The sequence below is a fragment of the Durio zibethinus genome, chromosome 26, assembly GCF_047325235.1.
Source record: "Durio zibethinus cultivar Kanyao isolate XHJ-2024 chromosome 26, ASM4732523v1, whole genome shotgun sequence".
In the NCBI taxonomy this organism is placed as follows: domain Eukaryota; kingdom Viridiplantae; phylum Streptophyta; class Magnoliopsida; order Malvales; family Malvaceae; genus Durio; species Durio zibethinus.
Genome location: NC_143187.1, coordinates 16,977,982 through 16,998,116, shown reverse-complemented (window position 1 = coordinate 16,998,116; position 20,135 = coordinate 16,977,982). Strand labels below are relative to the sequence as shown.

The 20,135-nt window shown below is 28.9% G+C and overlaps 2 protein-coding genes across 2 annotated transcripts in view; both read left to right on the top strand.

Moving 5' to 3' along the window:
• Positions 1-2,704, top strand: part of LOC111275328 (calcium-transporting ATPase 9, plasma membrane-type-like) — a 33,305-nt gene extending 30,601 nt beyond the window's left edge. The window contains exons 30-34 of the mRNA XM_022860615.2: positions 500-545; positions 725-862; positions 1,721-1,828; positions 1,944-2,035; positions 2,351-2,704. Coding sequence (XP_022716350.2) covers positions 500-545; positions 725-862; positions 1,721-1,828; positions 1,944-2,035; positions 2,351-2,456 — 490 coding nt within the window. The 3' untranslated portion in view covers positions 2,457-2,704. The remainder of the gene's footprint in view (positions 1-499; positions 546-724; positions 863-1,720; positions 1,829-1,943; positions 2,036-2,350) is intronic.
• A 9,765-nt stretch (positions 2,705-12,469) lies between these two features.
• Positions 12,470-13,042, top strand: LOC111307085 (uncharacterized). Its single transcript, XM_022905132.2, has one exon. The coding sequence runs from the start codon at positions 12,470-12,472 to the stop codon at positions 13,040-13,042; it is 573 nt and encodes a 190-aa protein (XP_022760867.2).
• The last annotated feature ends 7,093 nt before the right edge of the window (positions 13,043-20,135 follow it).

The following is a 20,135-nucleotide window of genomic DNA, read 5'->3' as shown; positions in this document are numbered from 1 at the left end:
TTCGCTATAACTTACTTTCCGAAAATGCCAAATGGTCATGTTTCCTTTCATTTAAATCCTTCTAGTGATTTCAGTTTAGCATGGAAGTTTCCAGCAAATCAAACAAAAAAACAAAAAATATCTTCCGAGCTAGCAGTATTTTTCTATTAAATTAACTTGTGAAGAAAATAAAATGCATGTTTGCATATGCGAAAAAATTGGAAACTGAGAGGTTACACTTTTGAGCTTGTTGAAGATTCAAGCAGGGTAAGAGGAAGGGATTCAGTGGGGAGAAAGGGAAGGGCTGCCTCTCTCTCTTTTCAACTTGTTTACTCTTTCAAGCTCTTCTAACAACTATGATCTGGTTTACCTTTAGAAATTTGAAATGGAGTGGATCTTTGAATGAATTGAATGCTTTTACAAACATAAATATTAGATGATTTAAAAGTGCTTGAATGTACCTCATTTAGTTGATATTTAATGGTCTCGCGGTGTTGATCTAAATGTTTTGTTTTCCCAGAGAACCTCTAATTACAAACATCATGTGGAGGAACTTACTAATACAGGTACCTGTTTTCTTGGCTCCTCATGGTGTGACTAATTATTTTCTCCTGTTAACTTTCTTTATAGAAGTCTGTTGTCTTGCAAGTTTATTTGGTTGAGAGTTGTTAACTCAAACCACAGTCTGGGAAATATAGCTTTATGGTTCCATGTTCTCTTATCATCTTTTCACCTGTCATTTCAGGCTTTATATCAAGTTACTGTCCTCCTTGTGCTCAACTTCTCAGGCTTGACCATTCTTCATTTGAAGGATGATGGCATCAGACAACATGCTTTTGAAGTAAAGAATACTGTGATATTCAATGCATTTGTCATGTGCCAAGTAAGTTGCTGACAAGTATGCATTTTCGGGTCCTATATTTTGATTTGCTGGTATTAATTTTGTAAAGGGATCCTCTCCACTACTTAAGAAATGGTGGAAGTTTTCACTATTTTATCTAATTGTGGTAAATGCACATTCAACTAAATTTATGGTCGAAATTTATTCAAATTATGTTTATCTTTTTAATTAACTTTTATTTATTTTTATATTCAATTTAAAATCATAAAATTCAACCATAAGTTTAGTCGAAAATACATTATTCACCATTGAATAAAATAGTAGAAACTTTCACTATTTTTTAAGAAGTGGATAGGATCTTTTTCCATTAATTTTACGGTCAATTACACATTTGGTACCCAAGATATAGCTAAATTCTTGATTTGGTATCCAAAGTTTAAAAATTCATAATTAGATACTTGAATTTTGCTTTCATCCATCAATTTACAGATGAGAATAATACTGTTACTCAAATGGATGACATGTCCAGGAACAGCCGATAAAACCATGCCATGTCTAACCATGTCAAAATGGCACTTGTTGCAATTTTATTGGATATTTTGGACATCACCTATTTGATTAAAGGTGTTACTCGTGTAGAAATTGATGGATGGAAACTAAATTTGGGTATTTAATTGCAAATTTTTAAACTTTATGTACCAAATCAAGATTTTGACTATAATTGAGGTGCCAAATTTGTAAATAACCCTTAACTTCATTTATTAGATTAAAGGTCTTTGTTCTCAATCTTATTTTGATTATTTTATGTGAGAAGAGTATACATTAATTCTGAAGCATACCTATGTAAAATATTTTTGCATTTATTGTAAGGCTTAAGTTTGACAATTGTTCAAATCATAGATATTCAATGAGTTTAATGCTAGAAGGCCTGAAGAACTCAATTGCTTCAAAGGAGTGACTAAAAACTACCTCTTTATGGGAATAGTTGGATTTACATTCATACTTCAGGTGATCAATCATTTATCTTTTTTTCCTTTCTTCAAGGCCATGGGCTGTTCTGTTCTGTTTGTGGTGATCTTTTTTACTTGGTTTACTCAAGATACTAATTCCAATTCCTTGATAGATAATCATCATCGAGTTCCTTGGAAAGTTTACGTCAACAGTGAGACTTGATTGGCAGCTATGGCTTGTATCCCTTGGCATTGGCGTTATCAGGTAGGCTAGCCCGCTCTCTTTTTCAATTTTAGGCTCCAATTACGCTCATAGTGTTTTAATATAAATATTACTATATAGTGCTACTGATGTGGTTAAGATTGGACACAACTCAAAGTTCGATTTTCATTTATTATATAGTTCATTGCAAGAATGGTTGGAGTTTGGAAATTAGCCAGTAGTTTCGGAGCCTTAAGGTTTAAAACTATCGAATGTTAATTAGTTTTGGCTCAGAACATGCCTAACTTATCAGCCCAAACAGAAAAAAAAATTTTAAAAAGAAAAAAAACCTTCACTGACTACTACTATCTTTTGAAGCTGGCCTCTCGCAATGTTGGGAAAGTTGATTCCAGTTCCCGAGACACCGGCAGCTGCATACTTCATCAAGCCATTTAAACCATGCAGAAGATCTCGGGATGCATGAATTTGGTCTTTCTGTTGTGCAATTAAGTAAAATCGACAACCGGAGAATTGCTAGAGCTTGTATATAGAAAGGTTTGTCAAAGTAAAACCTTCATTTACGGCAAATAGCAAACACACACACACACACACACATGCACAAAAGATGTTTGCTTGAGTGAACTCAAGGCACTGATTTCTATAAGATGATTGGTATATTTAAGGTAATGAATTGTATCATCCAATTTGAGTATATGATTTTTTGTTTATAAACCTCTAGAGTTTGCTCCGTTAATAGCCTAATATGTAGTATTGGTCAAAGCATACTTCAACTTTTCCTTCACTTCCATCTTTAATGGAAGGTTGCTCGTTGACTTCATTCTTGTAAACAGTGCTCGTACAATTTTTTTTTTATTATTAATATGTTTGGTTGGAAAAATGATAGAATTGAAAGAAAATAATATTTTCTTTTCATTTATTGCTTAGTAGAGTTGGAAAATGAAAAATAAAAAAAATAAAAATCATATTATAATGAACAATTTTGTAAATATATAGTATATTCACGCTTTTTTCATTTTTCCCTTTTCTTTTGAATTGGAAATTACTTATGTTTGTGAATAAGTGTAGGGTATGATAATTTTTTTATTTTCTCTCACTCACTCTTCTTTTCTATTAAACATAATAAAAATTCATTTTCCTTTTACTTGTTTTCTTTTCCTTATCTATCTTTTTATTTTATTTTTCATTATATCAAAGCACACCATAAAGGAATAGTTAGTGAAAATGAAACAACTTAAAAAGGAACTAATGTAACTATAATAATTCTTAAGTTAGGATTGGTTTTTATGCACCTCGTCTTGAGGAAAAAAGCTGCATTGATCAATGAGCTGTTAGTTTAGTAGAATTAGAGTTTGCTTTAAAATTGACGATATCAACTTTTAATCAGTCGAAGTCCAAAAATTTTAAAAAGAAAAATATTGCATTGGCCTAAAAGTCCTACATTGGTGTAAAATTTGCCTCAACAACTATGGTGATTTTTGGCAAGGTTCTGCATATTATGATCCAATTATCGGTTTTTTTTTCTTCGATTGAGAAAATCAATAAAACAATTTTCGAAATAGGAAGGTAAACGATAGCTTGACGTCGAGATAGGATGGGTTCAAGTTAAAAATATTATATTTGCAGTAGATTTGATTTAAGTATCGGGTTATTCATAAGAGTTCAAAAATTCATTTAAAAATATTTTTTTCAAAAAGTTTACACTTTTTGGAAAACTAAAGATTTTTTTCTTGATTAGTTAGTGAAAAATATTTTATGTTGTTTAGTTGTTTTTTTAGAAAATCTGTTTTTATTTAAATAATATTTATAAAGCTATTAAAATATTAAACATTATTTATTATTTGTAATTATTTCTTATTAATATTATTAATATCAAAAATATTATATTAATATTAAATACTTAAAACAAAACTATTTATTTTAACATTTGAAAATATTTAAGATAGTATTATTATTCTTAAAATATTATATCTATTAATATAATTATGTTAAAAGTAGTAATATTTATTATTAAAATATAAAAATACTTATACTATTAAAATAGTAATAAAAAACTATTTGTCAATAAAATATTAAATATTAGAATACTTTTAATATTAATATTTTTAAATATTCAAAATTTTAATTAAAATTAAATGAAAATATTTTTATTAATATAATAGTATTTCAGGTATGATCAAATTAAGTTCAAACTTAAACAATCATATTCAAAGTTTGCCTTGAGTAGAATTATAAAAATATTTAAAATTAAAATATTAGAAAATTTTAAAAATTTTAATTTATATTAATATAATAATATTTTGAATCAGGTTAAAGTAAAACCTGAGCTTAAAAATCATGTTCAAGTTTTTATTCAAGTATAACTATACTCACAAACTTGGTAACATATCCTATTTATAAACAATTATTTTTCAAAAATTGTCTTTCCCTTTTCAAAAGAGGAAGACAATTTAAAAAAAGAAAAGCCTCATTTTTCATTTAAAAAGAAGTCATTTTTCATTAACCAACCACGATTATATCAAACATAAAAATGCAGAAATAATTGTAGACACCTCAATTAATCCAAGGTTTAATTTGCAGCTTAGGATTTGATTTTGAGATTTGATTTTATTATTATTATTATTATTATTATTATTAACATTAAAAGAAAGGTTTGACCAATTTGGGAAAGAGACAACCGAATTGAAAAAGGAACTTTTGGAATTGTATTGAAATTAGAAGGTTAAATGCTAATTTAAAGATTTAATTTTTGTGTGTTTTCTCAATTAAAAATATCATTTTTTAATTTGGTTCAATTTAAGATTGAAAATTTTCAAATATGTTCAATTAAAGGTTTTGTTATGACTGTAGTATACATGAAAAAAAAAAAAGCATGAAACCTGTGATTGCTTATTTGTTGGTTTGAAAATAAGAGTATAAAGTACTTTTACAATAAAAGTAAAAAGATTTTATTTTAAAAATGTTATAAATGCATCTAAGAGTAGATCTAGCAATTCGTGTCAACATGTAGTGTTTCATGTTAAACATATTTCAGACATGAAATGAATAATCTTGACACAAATATGATACAAATACATGAATGATACAAATAACTTATATAAGAACATAACACATTTATTATACGTGTTACACGCGATATGACATGATTAATACATTTAAAATTAATTTATACTCAACTAATACGACACGATACGATTAACATGATTATATACGAATAACACGATTAATTACTCAAATAATACAATACGACATAACACAACATGATTAATACCATTATATACGAATAACATAATTAATCCATTTAAGTAAGCAAAAAAATATTATTTAAATTAGTATTTAAACAAAAAATTATTTTCAAATTAAATATTTATAATATATTTAAACACTAAAATGATATGATAAATATGATTATTAATTTATTTTTTAATAAATTAAAATATTTTTTAAAATTTTTTTATGTTATAAATAGTAGTACTATGTCTTAAATATGTCATTATTGTTTGACATGAACACAACACAAATATCATGTCTTAATCGTGTCGATATGATTAAGATACGAATATGATTATACTAAACCCATACATGAATTTTTTTGTGTCATGTCATCGTATCGTGTTTAAAATTGGCAAGACCATCTAAAAGATTAAAACTGTGAAAAAAAGATTTAGAGTTTTGAAAAAAATGATTGATCAAATATTGAGTGGATTAAAAATAAATCATGATTCTTAAAAGCAAAATTATGAAGAAATCGAGTTGATTCATGATTCCTAAAAGGAAGATTAAGAAGAAATTAAATGGTGCTTTTCAGTTTAGACAATTGGGTATCCATCATTTTTAGGTGATTTTTTTTTTTTAGTTTTGAAAAATGTATGAACAAGTAGTTAGTAGTTATTGGATTTAGTTTGAATAAATAAATGTTTAAAGGTTTAACGATATGTTTTTTCTTCTTTATTTTTGATAGATATGAGTTTTCAATTGGTGACAATAAAATTTTATTATCAAGGAACACTTGTTGATGAAGGTACGAATTTGAGGTATGTAAATGAAATTGTTAAAGACTTGACATTTAATCCTTACAAGGTTACTTTTATAAGTTACTAAATGTGTGTGAAGATATTGGATTTATGAACATTAGGAGGATTTTTTATTTAAAGCCTTGTAGATTACTTGATAATGGACTTAGATTAGTTTAAGATGATGAAACTACTCTTGATATGATAGGATATTTGTTAGATAATGGTATAGTAGATATCTATATAGAACATGATATAAATGAGCCTTAATTAGTTCTTGAGATATTGAGTTTACCTTTAACAGAAGAGAATTAGGATGTTGTGACAAATGAACCATCTAATGAGGTTGCTGCTTCTGGTGATGTGATTGTTGAAAAAGAAAATGATGGTCATAGGGTTTAATGTGATGTAGAATAACTTAATAATGTTGTTAATGATGAACCACCTAATAGGTTCATTATGAGGTACAAGTAGAAGATGTTAATGATGAAAATAGATCAACTGACAGTAAAGTTGGAGATCTTATTTATGATGTTCCTATTCAAGCTTTAAGTGGTAGTATGGATGAAGAAATTGTTAAGCTAGGTCTAAGTTTAAGAAAATAAGAAATGAGAAGGGGAAAAGCAATGACAGGGAGTGAGTGAGGGAGTGAACATTACTGTTAATGTGGTTGTGTTAGATTTCAGGGTCCAGAAAAAGGTCTTTGGCACTAATAATGATAAAAGGTACCATAGTGAGTATTGTGACTATGAAGAATATAGAGACCTTATTAGTGATGAAGAAGACATGGTGGATAATGCTAGTAGGAGAAAAAGTAAGTTCATAGTTTATAGTCTAACTATATATAACCTTTATATGAAATTAGGCATGTTGTTTAAGAATTTAAAATAGTTTAAGTATTCCATGTCATTACTGGTTATTCATACAAATGAGCTATAATTTGGGCAAAAATCATAGGAATTTTGTGAGGTAAGTGTACTGTACCTAATTGTCCTTGGTTGATATATGCATCTTTTGCAAAAAAGTTGCATTCATTTCAAGTGAAGACTTACAACAACAATTATGATTGTAACAAAGTGTTTAGCAATTCAAGGATGACTCAATCTATTTTGGCCGAATTATGCATTGAAAAGTTCATGAATAACACTTTTATGAAGAATTTAGAGATAGAGGAAGTAGTTGAGAATGATATGGAGCAAGGGTGAAAAAGAGCATGGAAAAGAGAAAAAAAATGATGTGGTTGATAAGATGGTAAGCAACTATGAGAAAAAGTTTGCACTCTTGAGAGATTATATAAGTCAATCAAAGAGCCTAATCTTGATAGCACTGTGAAGAAGCAAGTGTATAAGTAGACGGCAAACTCTCCACCTATCTTTGAAATATATTACACATGTTTTGTGACCATTAAAAAATGGTTTTAAAAATGGTTGCAAACACTTTCTAGGACTATATGGTTATTTTTTAGAAAGCTTAACAAATGGTGAGTTGCTTTGTGATGTTAATAAAGATTGAAACAATTAAATGTTTTCAGTGGCTTAGGCATTAGTGGAAGTGAAATGATCAGCTTTATGGAAGTGATTTATTGACATTTTAAAGTTAGATATTAGGACCCTTGAAAATGGAATAAGTTGGACTATAATGACAAACTAGTAAAAGGTAACTTATGTAAATCGTATTCAATTATGTATTTCTTAACATAAATTATTATAATCCTCTATTGCAATATAAGGCCTCGTAATGCAATTAATGAGTTGCTTTTAGATGTTGAGCTCAAATATTATGCTAGACATGTATATGTCAATTGGCTAATAATGGTTATAAAGGTGAAGAAATGAAACAATGCTTTTGGAAGATTGCTATGGTGAGTATAGCTCCAAGATTTGCTGATTGTTTAAATGAATTAGTAGCTAAGAAAGCAAAAGCAACTGAACTCAAAGTCACACATCAACAATTGTGTAAAGCATTTTTCAAGACTGACTCTAGAATTGATTTAGTGGACAACTACTTGTGTGAAGCTCTCAATGGGACATTATTGGATGCCAAAAGAAAGCCAATTATTTCTTTATTTAAAGACATAAGAAGAGACATGATATTAAGAATTGTGAGGAAAAGAAAACAAAGCAGTAACTAGAGAGACAACATGGGTCCCAACATTTGGAAAATACAAAAAAAATTTAGAAATTGCTTCTAAATGCATGGTTAGATTTAATGGAGATACAAGATATGAAATAAATTTGGGTGAAAAAATGTTTGTACTTAATTTGGACCAAAAGAAATGTTCTTGTAAAAGATTTACACTTTTTGGTGTCCTATATGCACACGCCATATGTGCAATTAGATACTTGAGGAAAAATGTGTAAGATTATGTCTTTAGTTGGTACTACAAGAAAATTTACATGTTGGCTTATGATAATGCCTTATAGCCCATGTATAGGATAAAAGACTGGTCTAAATCAATAATAGAAGAGGCAATTAACCCATCAAAGTATAAAAAGATGCTAAGAAGGCCCAAAACCAGCAAAAAAAAAAAACTTTAATGAACCAAAAAGACAGAATAGTAAAACTTGTAGTCTGTCAAGAAAGGACATGATATTGACATGAACTTTTTGTCATAAAGAACACAACAAAAGAGGTTGTCTTATAAGGGGTAATGAGGTAATTTCATATTATTTATTATTATTTTATAATAATTTAATTCATTTATAATTTATTTCACTATTAAATTCGCTAACCTTAACCTAATCATTTTATGCTGGCAACCATCTCAAGGATAAATGACTCGAGACAACATTGATACTGGTGGATCTAGTTCAGGAAATACAATTGTGGCATCAACTAAGGTTGTAAGAACAAAAAAATAAAGACAGCATAACGCTTATGCCTTTGCTTTTACTTTTGCTTTTATTTTTATCTTTGCTTGCACTATTTCTATTTCTGCTTTGCATTCGAGTTAGTATTTACTTTTGCTTCTGCATCTTCATTTAGGTTAGCTTCTGCTTCTACCTCTGTTTCTGGCTTTAGATATGCATCTGCATTTGTGTTTGTATAGATTTATGGACTATCAAGCAAATCAGTTTAAATAAATAGTGTTAGCATTGCTAGTATTGGAAATCAATTCAAATATGGTAGAGTTCCTAGGAGATGTTTTGTAGATTTTGAACGAAGACTCTATGGCATGATTGGTGAAAGAAGTGCAAGTCCATTATCAAAGGCCAAATCTAGTTCAACCACCATAGGAAAGAGACTAATTTAACCAATAACATAGGGATTGAGAAGAACAATAGACTTATAGGAACTTATTCCAAAATCAACAAAAAAAGCTATTGAGGGGTATGGACTCTATACAAACCTACAAACAAGGAGAAAAATCTTAAATGTAAATGTTGTTATAGTGTTTTATGCATTTTTACTTACTTTCATTATTAATGATTGGGATTGTAGAAGTTTATAATTACTTTTTAATGTTGCAGCTTAGGTTGCCAAATCAAAAACTTATATCAGTTGGTGGTTAGACAACCAAGATTAAAGGTCCATTTGGACGAGCGGTGAGATTGATTATTATAGTAGTGAGATTAAAACCAATGATAATAGTATACATTTGGATTCAAACGTAATGGTAGCGGTGAGGTGAATTGTAGTGAAACAAAAAATAACAATTAAGGACATTAGACTAATATTTGTATGTAATAAAACTTTTAAATTATTTAAAATTTATAAAATTAATAAATAAGTAAAAAATATTAAATTATTTTTATATCAAATAATAATTTTATTAATAAATCATTAAAATTTAATAAAAATAATAATACATCAAAAGATATTTGTTTTTCATTTTTATAACATAATTATTTATTTTAATTAAAATAAAATAAAATAATAAAATATAATATAATAATAAATTTTATATTTATTTATAAATTTATTACATAATAATAAAATTTTTATGTTATATTAAATTAAAACAAATAATTTTATAATTTTTTGAATAAAAAAAAGAAAGTAGTGGCAATTGTTATTTGATTAAGGATAAAACTGAGAAAAAAAAACCCAGTTGCCCACTGAAGCTATACCTCTTCAATTGGCTATTGGAGACATGGGTGCAATGCTGCACTGAAGGTATTCCAAATAGGTGATTGGTACGATTAAAGCAAAAAAAGCCTTTGAGCACATTGAATTGGCCTTCCGTTTGAATCCAAACTAGCCCTAAGAGAAAAGCCATTGATAATGTGGTTCCTTTTCAAGAGAGTTAGAAAAAAGAACAAAAGGAAATCAAAATATTTGAATAAAGCATTTTGGTTGCATAACTATTTTATACTTTTGAAGTTAATGTTTTACAAAATATATTAGTGATGTAAATGAAGTACCTTTTACTACTATGAGAATGCTCTATCTATGTTGTTAGAACTTGCCTTTTCATATTATGCCTTCTATTGAATAAAATTAATGTTCTCATCATCTTAATTTAAATAAAACAACTTAAATCATGATGAATTGTGGGAAGAAAAACATATTTCATTCATTAAAACATTCATTGTACAATTCAAACTAAACAACTTAAATCATGATTCATATCTATAGTCATGGTTTACATATCTTTCAATTTCAACCTTAACATACTAACTTCTCTTTTCAAATGAAAATTTTGTTCAATAACTTCATCTTCAACACAATCAATAGCATTTACCTTCAAATTTGACACTTCATTTTTCAATTTTTTGACTTGATCATACAACAACCTTTCTTTCTTTCTTAGCTCACTAATAATCTCCCTTTGCTCTAAAACAAAATCTTGGATCATGCCATGAATGAAAACCATATATAGTTCCCTATAATCAACAAGAAAACTTTTCATTAACACATTTATCACATTTAATAATATATTGTTCTTTCACAAAAATAGAAAAGATTATTATTGGGTATTATTGGCATCCATGAAGTCTTTTATTAGGGTTTGAGATTGTCCATATAGTTTATTGATTTCCTTTTTATAAACAAATTCGACAAGATAACTAGTTGTTAGCTTGAATAAATAAAGTATTTTGAAATGACAAAACAAAAAAAATTTGTTAAAATTGAATTAAAATGATTTGAACTTAATTTGGATACTTTTTCAGCTTTTAATCCAATCAACAACATGTTTAAATTCATCTGGCATGGTTTTAAAATAAATTTTGGTAAATTAGTATAGAAGGGATCGATCCCTCATTTAGTGAATCAATTGATTTTTTAGCCAAAATGCTTACTCATGCAAATTTCATGAAAACCAATCGATCTCATCCTTGTATGGATCGATTGGTTCTAGGTTTTGGTGGATAAGATCGATCCCCTTAAAAAGGGATCGATTGATTTTTTACCTAAAATGAATTTTTGCTACAGGATTTCAAGAAGACATCGATCACCTAGACTAAATGATCGATCACTTGAAGAAGGAATCGATTGGTAGCAAAAAGGGATCAATTGGTTGGCCTTTTCATGCATAAAATTATTTTATTTTTATTGACCTAATCGATCCCCCTTAAGAGGGGATCGATTCCTTTTTGCCTAGAAAGCCCCAACAACCATTTTCTTATCTAAAATTTTACAGGTTTGAAGCATAAATGCAACCAACAACTATCTCTTTCTTTTTACATATAAATGAAGGTCTCTACTGCAATTGAAGAGTAATGAAAAGCCAAGAGAACTTATTGCTTCTATCTACCATCTTCTTCAAGCATTAAAACCAGTTTGAAAGAGAAAAGTGCAAAAATTACACATTGTATCAGTTTTTCTCTTAATCTTCTCAATATTGATTTATACTTCAAGTTAGCAAACACCCAACCTTATAGAGGTTCTTTGAGTTTGTGAAACACTTTAAAAAATTTGTATTGTGAGATTGTGAGCTTAAAAGGGAAGATAACCCTTAAGAGTTTGTGGTGTTGATTGTATAGAGCCTTGAAGAGTTAGGTTGTAACTTTCAACACATAATGGATTGAACTGCTTTGCAAGTGAGACTAAGGGAGATGACATAGGTGTCTAAAGAAAGGGCCGAACCTCTATAAATCTTGATGTTTAATTTTCTATCTCTATATTTATTTTTAAAATTTTTAGTATACTTACATTTGTTGTGTTCATTTACTTAGAAAAATTGATTTGCAAAATTTGTGCTTATTTGGTATTAATTTTGAAAATTTTATTATCAGCCAATTCACCAATCTCTTAGTTTATTTCAAGTTTTTGAGCTAACAATTGGTATCAAAGCTAATACTTTTTTATAGGTCTAACAACCTAAGAGTGATCCTGAAAATGGCTCAAAAAAATATGGTAATCAATATGGAGAAACCATCATCAAGCTATAATAAATACAATGAGCAACAAGAAATATGTCTCATGGTAAATGAAACAATTATTATATCTCTTGAAAGTAAAGGCCGTTCAATTTTAAAGACCTTCTCTCTTTGTTGGTGACAACTACTTTTATTGGAAGACTATGATGAGATTGTTTATTCAAGCCAATGATTATGAAGTTTGGAGGATTGTAAATGGTCATCGAATTTCAATCAATATGGTGGATGGTAGAGAGGTGATCAAGCAAAATAGTGAATGGGGTGTCAATGATATAAAGATGGCTCAACTCAATGCCAAAGCAATGTATACACTCTTTTGTACATTGAGGCCTAATGAGTACAACAAAGTTTCTTTATGTGAAAATACAAAAAGAGTTTGGGACAAATTGGCCATCACTCATGAAGATAACAATCAAGTGAAAGAGATTAAAATTGACATACTCACTCATGATTATGAGTTATTCAAGATAAAATTAGATGAAACCATTAGTGAAATGTCAAACTGCTTCACTGACATCATTAATGGTTTAAAGGCTCTTAGAAAGACTTACTTAAATGTTAAGATGGTGAAAAAAATTCTAACTAGTCTACCAAAGAGTTGGAAAGCTAAAGTTATAGCCATTGAAGAGTCAAAAGATCCTCACACACTTTCTTTAGATGAATTCATGGGCTCTCTTCTTATCTATGAGATGAAGCTAAAAAGAGACAAGAACTAATTAAGAAAGGTGGCATTGCTCTTAAATCAACATTTCAAGAAGATGGAGAAAATTTTAAACAAGATAAGGTTGATAAAGATGAAGAAATGGCCATGTTTGTGAAAAAGTTCAAGAAGTTCATGGGGATAAACAAGTTCTCTAATAGAATAAGACCACCTAGGGAAATGATTAAAGAAGAATAAAGTAGAAGAGAAAGGGATCAAATTATTTGCTATGAATGCAACAAACCAGGTCATATCATATTCGATTATCGTTTGTGGAAGAAGCAAAAAATAATGAAGCCAAAAAAAAAAAAAAAGAATGGTTGCAATATGGAGTGATAGTGACTTCTTTGATGATGAATTAAATGAGGAGGAAGTAGCCAACCCATGTTTCATGGTTCTTGATGAGCCTAAGATAATTTTTAATCCATATGATTTAAATTCAAACACATTTGACAAATTACAAGATACTTTTGATGAATTAGCCATAGAATTTGAAAGCATGAACATGAACTATAAGAAAATGATTTCTAAGTTGAAATTAGAAAATGAGCTCTTGACTAAAGCAAAGAGCGACTTAGAAAAAAAAATTGAGCTTTTAAAATTGAATGTTAATGATTTGACTAAGAAAAATGAAAATTTGCATAACTCATTTTCTAGATTTTACATGGGACATCAAAAACTCAATAACATGCTTGAAACACAAAAAATATTCTTTGATAAAGATGGATTAGGCTATAATGGTGGTAACAAAGAGATTCATTTAAAAAATTTTCTTGTTACGTCAAATGATTCATCTAGCATATATACATATTATCATAACTTGGGTCATTCTATATAATATTATTCCTTGAAGAAAGTCACTTATAGAGGTAAACTCATTAGGAGTATGCAAATTCCAAAAGGAGTTAGTACATCTCAAATGAGATTACTAAAATAAAGTGGAGTCCAAAAGGTACAAAAATTGTAAGTATTAACACTCAAAAACCTAATAAAGTTTGGGTACCTAAAATAAAAATTTAATCGTGCTCTTGTAGGTGAAAGAGCATTGTTATAAAGCAAATTCAAGTAAGAACAATCCATGTTACCTTGTTAGTGGATGCTCAAAACACATGACTGAAGACAATACTCTTTTTAAAACTTAAAAGCTAGAAGTGGAGGAGATGTTACATTTGATAACAACTCTAAAGGCCAAATTAAAGGGATTGGCTCTATTGGTAACAATTCTTCTACTATTATTGAAAATATTTTACTTGTAAAAGGACTCAAACATAACTTACTTAGTACTAGTCAATTATGTGACAAAAGACTTAGAGTTGTATTTGAATCCATGTGCTGTCAAGTGATTGACATCAAGACTAACAAACTTGTTTTTGTTAGATATCATCAAGGAAATATTTATGTGGTGCATTTGAATGATCTATCCTCTACAAATGTTTGTTTTATGGCTTAAAAAGAAAATAAAAGTTGGATTTGGCATAGAAGACTTGGACATGCAAGCATGCATGTAATTTTAAAACTTTTTCAAAATGATTTAGTTGTTAGTTTACCAAAATTGAAATATAAAAATGACAAGGTTTGTGATGTATATGCACAAGAAAAACATAAAAAAATCTCATTAAAACCTAAGAATTGCATTTCAACTACTAGAGCTCTTTAACTACTTCATATCGATCTTTTTGGTCCTATTAGGATAATGAGTCTTGGTGAAAAACAATATGGGTTTATTATTGTTGATGATTTTACTAGATATACATGGGCTTTCTTTTTGCATTCAAAGAATGAAGCTTTGGAAAAATTCATTACTTTTAGCAAGCAAATACAAAATAAGAAAGGCTATTCAATTTCTAGTATTAGAAGTGATCTTGGAAAAGAATTTGAAAACCTTGGCTTTAATGTGTTTTGTAGTGAAAATAGAATTAGCTATAATTTTTTCACCTCTAGAACACCTCAACAAAATGGAGTAGTAGAAAAGAGAAATAGGACTTTAAAAGAAATGGCTAGAACCATGCTTTGTGAAAATAATTTACCTAGATATTTTGGGGTGAAAGCCATAAATGCTTCTTGTTATATTACAAATAAAGCTCTTATTAAGTCAATCTCGAAGAAAACTCCCTATAAACTTTTTAAAGGAAAAATGTCTAACATAAATTATTTTCATCCTTTTGGTTGCAAATATTTTGATTTGAACAATGAAAAAGATAATCTTGGAAAATTTGATGCAAAAAATGATGAAGGCATTTTCGTAAGATATTCTTTGAATTCAAAAGCCTATAGAGTCTTTAATAAAAGAACATTAGTTGTTGAAGAGTCTATATATGTTATCTTTGATAAATCTAATCCACCTTCGAGAAAGGTGCCTCTTGATGATGATGATGTAAGTATACTTCAAGAATATATCAATGATGCATTACAAGACGTTAAGGAAAACATTCATAAGAAGGATGATAAATTTTTAAAGGAGCCACAACATATAGAGCAAGAACCAAATCACCATAGATAAAGCAGATATGTCAAAGATAGTGAGATTATTGGTGATCCAACTCAAAGGGTAAGAACTAAAACTTATTACAATATGTGTAATTATATTGCTTTTCTATCTCATATTGAACCCAAGAACATAGATGAAGCCTTAGGAGATGATTATTGGATATTGACTATGCAAGAGGAATTAAACCAATTTGAAAAGGTCAAGTGTAGAATCTTATATCTAGGTCTAGTGATCATTCTACTATAGGTACCAAATAGGCTTTTAGGAATAAAATGGATAAGCATGGTAATGTTGTTAGAAACAAAGCTAGTTGTTGGCTTAAGGGTATAGTCAAGAAGAAAAAATTGATTATGATGAAACCAATGCCTCGGTTGCAAGGTTAAAAGCCATTAAAATGTTGCTTACATTTGCATGTTTCAAAGATTTCAAGCTTTTTTAAATGGATGTCAAGAGTACATTTTTAAATGGTTTTATAAATGAAGAGGTGTATGTAGAGCAATCTCCTGGTTTTGAAAATCCTAAATTTTCAAATCATGTTTATAAATTGACAAAAGCTTTATATGATTTAAAATAAGCTCTTAGAGTCAAAATTTTCAATTGAAAATGGTTTTAATAAAGGGAAGATGATACTACACTTTTTATTAAAACAAAAGGAAATGACATTTTTATAGTACAAGTTTATGTTGATGATATTATATTTGGTGCTATTAATGAAGTTCTTTGTCAAGAATTTACTAAGACTATGTAAGGTGAATTTGAAATGAGCTTGATGAGAGAACTTACATTTTTTTTTTTGAATTACAAGTAAAGTAAACAAAATATGATACATTCATCAATCAAGCCAAATACATCAAGGACTTGCTCATAAGGATTGGATTGGAAACATCAAAGCCTTGCTTAACACCTATGAGCACTTTAACAAAACTTGATAAGAATGAATGAGGTAAATGTATTAATTTTAAATTATAAAGTCTATGAGTGATTCATTGTTATATCTTACTGTCAGTAGACTGGACATAATGTTTAGTGTGTGTTTATATGCTAGATTTTAATCATCACCTAGAGAATCACATTTATCTACTATTAAACTAATTTTTAGATACCTTAAGGACACTTTTAATTCAGGATTATGGTATCCAAAATGTTCATCTTTTGTTTTACATGCCTATTATGATGTGAATTTTGGTAGTTGTAAAATTGATAGAAAGAACACTTTTGGTACTTGTCAATTGTTTGGGAATATCTTCATATCATGATTTTTCAAGAAACCAAATAGTGTTGCTTAATTTACAACCAAAGCTGAATATATAACGACTGGTAGTTGTTATGCTCAAGTTTTGTGCATTAAGCAACAATTGAAGGATTTTGAAATTACCATGGATCACATTCCCATTAAATGTGATAATACCAGTGCCATCAATCTCACAAAAATTCAATTCAAGATTTAAGAACCAAGCATATTGAAATTAGGCATCATTTCATTAAAGATCATGTTCAAAAAGGTGATATTGTGCTTGAATATGTTGTTACCTTGCATCAATTAACTGATATTTTCACAAAACCTTTTGATAGAGATAGATTTTATACAATTAAAGGTGAACTTGGTATGATGAATGCTCCTTGAAATGAAATTCTTAATGGTATGATGAATGTTGACACCTTGTTTGACCAAATGTATGTTTATCTTGACATATTTTTGAAACCTTGTGTATAATTATATGTATGATGCATTTGAATACTTATTTTACATGATTTTAAATCACTTTTAAAAAAATTAAAAAAAATTGTTACAGAGAAATCGATAGATCCCCTTTGGACTAGATCATTTGGATTTTTATCCAATAGCTAAAATTGAATTTGGAAACATAAGACCTGATCGATCCCTTTTGAATCCGATCGATCAATCCATGCATCGTTCATAGGCATCAAGGCTTGACCCGATCGATCCCTTTCTAGTACCTGATCAATCGGGTCATGTAAAAATTCCTTATGTGTACCATTTTATCTACTTAAAATTTGTCCTCTTATCTTTCCTATAGTCTACTATAGCATTTTCTTTTTCTCTTTTTTTTTCCAAAACACTTTCTCCTAAAACCCTAAGTATTCTTGCTCCATTTTATCTCAAAATCGATCACTTTCAATCAAAATCTTTTACAAATTACTTCATTTCTACAGGATTTCTTGAAAAACTCTTCTTTGAAAATTTTCAAATCACATAAAAATCTCCACTTATACTTCTCACTCTAGAAAATTGATCCTTTTTTGTGCTTCAATTGAAACTATCTTATTCACTCAATTTTCTTACCTCTCTCTAATATATTCTACTACTTGTCACTTACATTCACAAATTCTTTCATCAATTTCACATAAGCCTACGTATTTTCATCATTCCATTGTCTTTATGGCATCTAAAGCAAGACCTCATATTACCATAAGGAGAAATCCACCAAGGGAAGCCTCCAGTTCTTCAATTAAGCCTTTTCTTTAACCAAAATTTCAAAAATCCTACAGCAAAGGAGAGATATGAGACTCATTTTGCACATAAAGAAGTCAAGCAAATAAAGGTAATCAATTTTAATTTCCTTCAATCTATTGGATTTCCATACTTACATGTTTTTGAGAATTTTGGTTGGATGAACTATTTAAGTATGGATTACATTGTCTTTGAGAATCTTGTAAGGGTATTTTATAGTAATGCAAGTTGTATTAAAGTTAATGGACATGGGAATAGGTATTGTACTAATAAATTTAGGACATTTGTGATGGGTAAAGAAATAGTTGTGGACAAGAACTTGTTGGTTGAAACTTTCTTGTTAGAAAATAATGGAGACACAAACACTAAATGTAATATGCTTGGATTGGCTTAAGATATTTTTTAGGATAATGATTTGAGGACTGCTCCAACTCAAACTTCTAGGTTGAACATACATGATAGATTGATTCATCTTATAGTCATAAATATGTTAGCACTATTTGGAACCCATTACTCCACCATTAGGAAACAAGATTATTGGTGGATGTATAAGATACAACATAAAGAGAAACCCAATCTTGTGCACTCTATTTTTAATGATATGATGATGGTTGTTCAAAATAGAGATTACGCATTTGCGCATTGGTCTATGGGATAGCCATTAGCAATCTACTTAAGAGGGTGGGTATCAATACTAGAAGTGATAGAGAGATTATGTTCGATCTTGCTAGTATTATTGGAGTTCATACACTTCATATAATGGGATACACTTAAAATGTTCATGGGGTATGGATTAAGAAAAATGAACTTGGAGTAGAGCATGAAGAAAAGCATGAGGCTCAAGATTTCTCATAAGAAGTTTCACAAGATAGTTCCTAATAACGTCTTTCTAGTCCCCCCATTTGATACCCAAGGAGCTTTGCAAATGCTTATACTTCAGATGAACAATTTACACACATTGGTTGGGGATATGAACTTTAGATTGGAAAACATGGAACTAACACAAAATGAGATGATTTCACTAGTTCGACAAGTTAGGGTTGATATTGAATACATCTGGATTGCACAATAGCAAATAGAGCAGCACTTTCATCATTTTCCTCATCATCCTCTTCCTCAATGATCCATCTTGATACCATCCCTCAGATTATTCCTACATATTTATCTTTTTATGTTTTACTCTTCTTAAAAACACTTTGCATTATGTTTTCTTCTAAAACTTTATATTTGATGTTTATATTAATGATATATGCATTTCATCTTCATAATGGCATTTGCTATGTTACTTTGGAATTGGTTTACAATTGATGACATGTGAAATTGGTATATTGATTGATGGTTGTATGACATTAAAATTGGTATAACATTGAGTTGTGAAATTAAGTTGGTTTGGCATTTGAACATATATTGAGTTTCTTGAATTGATTGCTATATTACTTTGATTGTTTTCATCCTTTTTGCTATGACAAGAAGAGGGAGAGGAAATGATAAGAAAAATTCTTACTTGATGATCTTGATATTGATGGTTATATCTTTGTTCTTAGTTGTTTAAAATTTCTTAAATTTTTTTTATGCTTAAATTCAGAATGAGCCTATTTTTCAAATGGAAAAATATTTTTAAGCAAAATTTTCACTTGGTTTTATCATATATAAAAGGAAGAGATTGTTATCCTTGAATTAATAAAATATTTTGAAATAACAAAACAAAAAAATTTTGCTAAAATTGAATTTAAATGATTTGAACTTATTTTGAATATTTTTCAGCTTTTAATCCAATCAAAAACATGTTTAAATTCATCTGACAATGTTTAAAAACAAAATTTGGCAAAGTAGTATAGAAGGAATCGATCTCATCTCAAGGGGATCAATTGATTTTTTAGCCAAAATGCTTACTTGTGCAAATTTCATGAAAACCAATCAATCCCTTTCTTGCATATATTGATTGGTTCTAGGTTTTAGTGGACAAGATCGATATCCTCAATAAGGGATCAATTGATTTTTTACCCAGAATGAATTTTTGCTCAGGATTTGAAGAAAGGATTGATCACCCAAACTAGAGGATCAATCACCTGAAGAAAGGATTGATTGGTAATAAAAAAGAATTGATTGGTTGGCTTTTTCATGCGTAAAATTGCCTTATTTTTCACT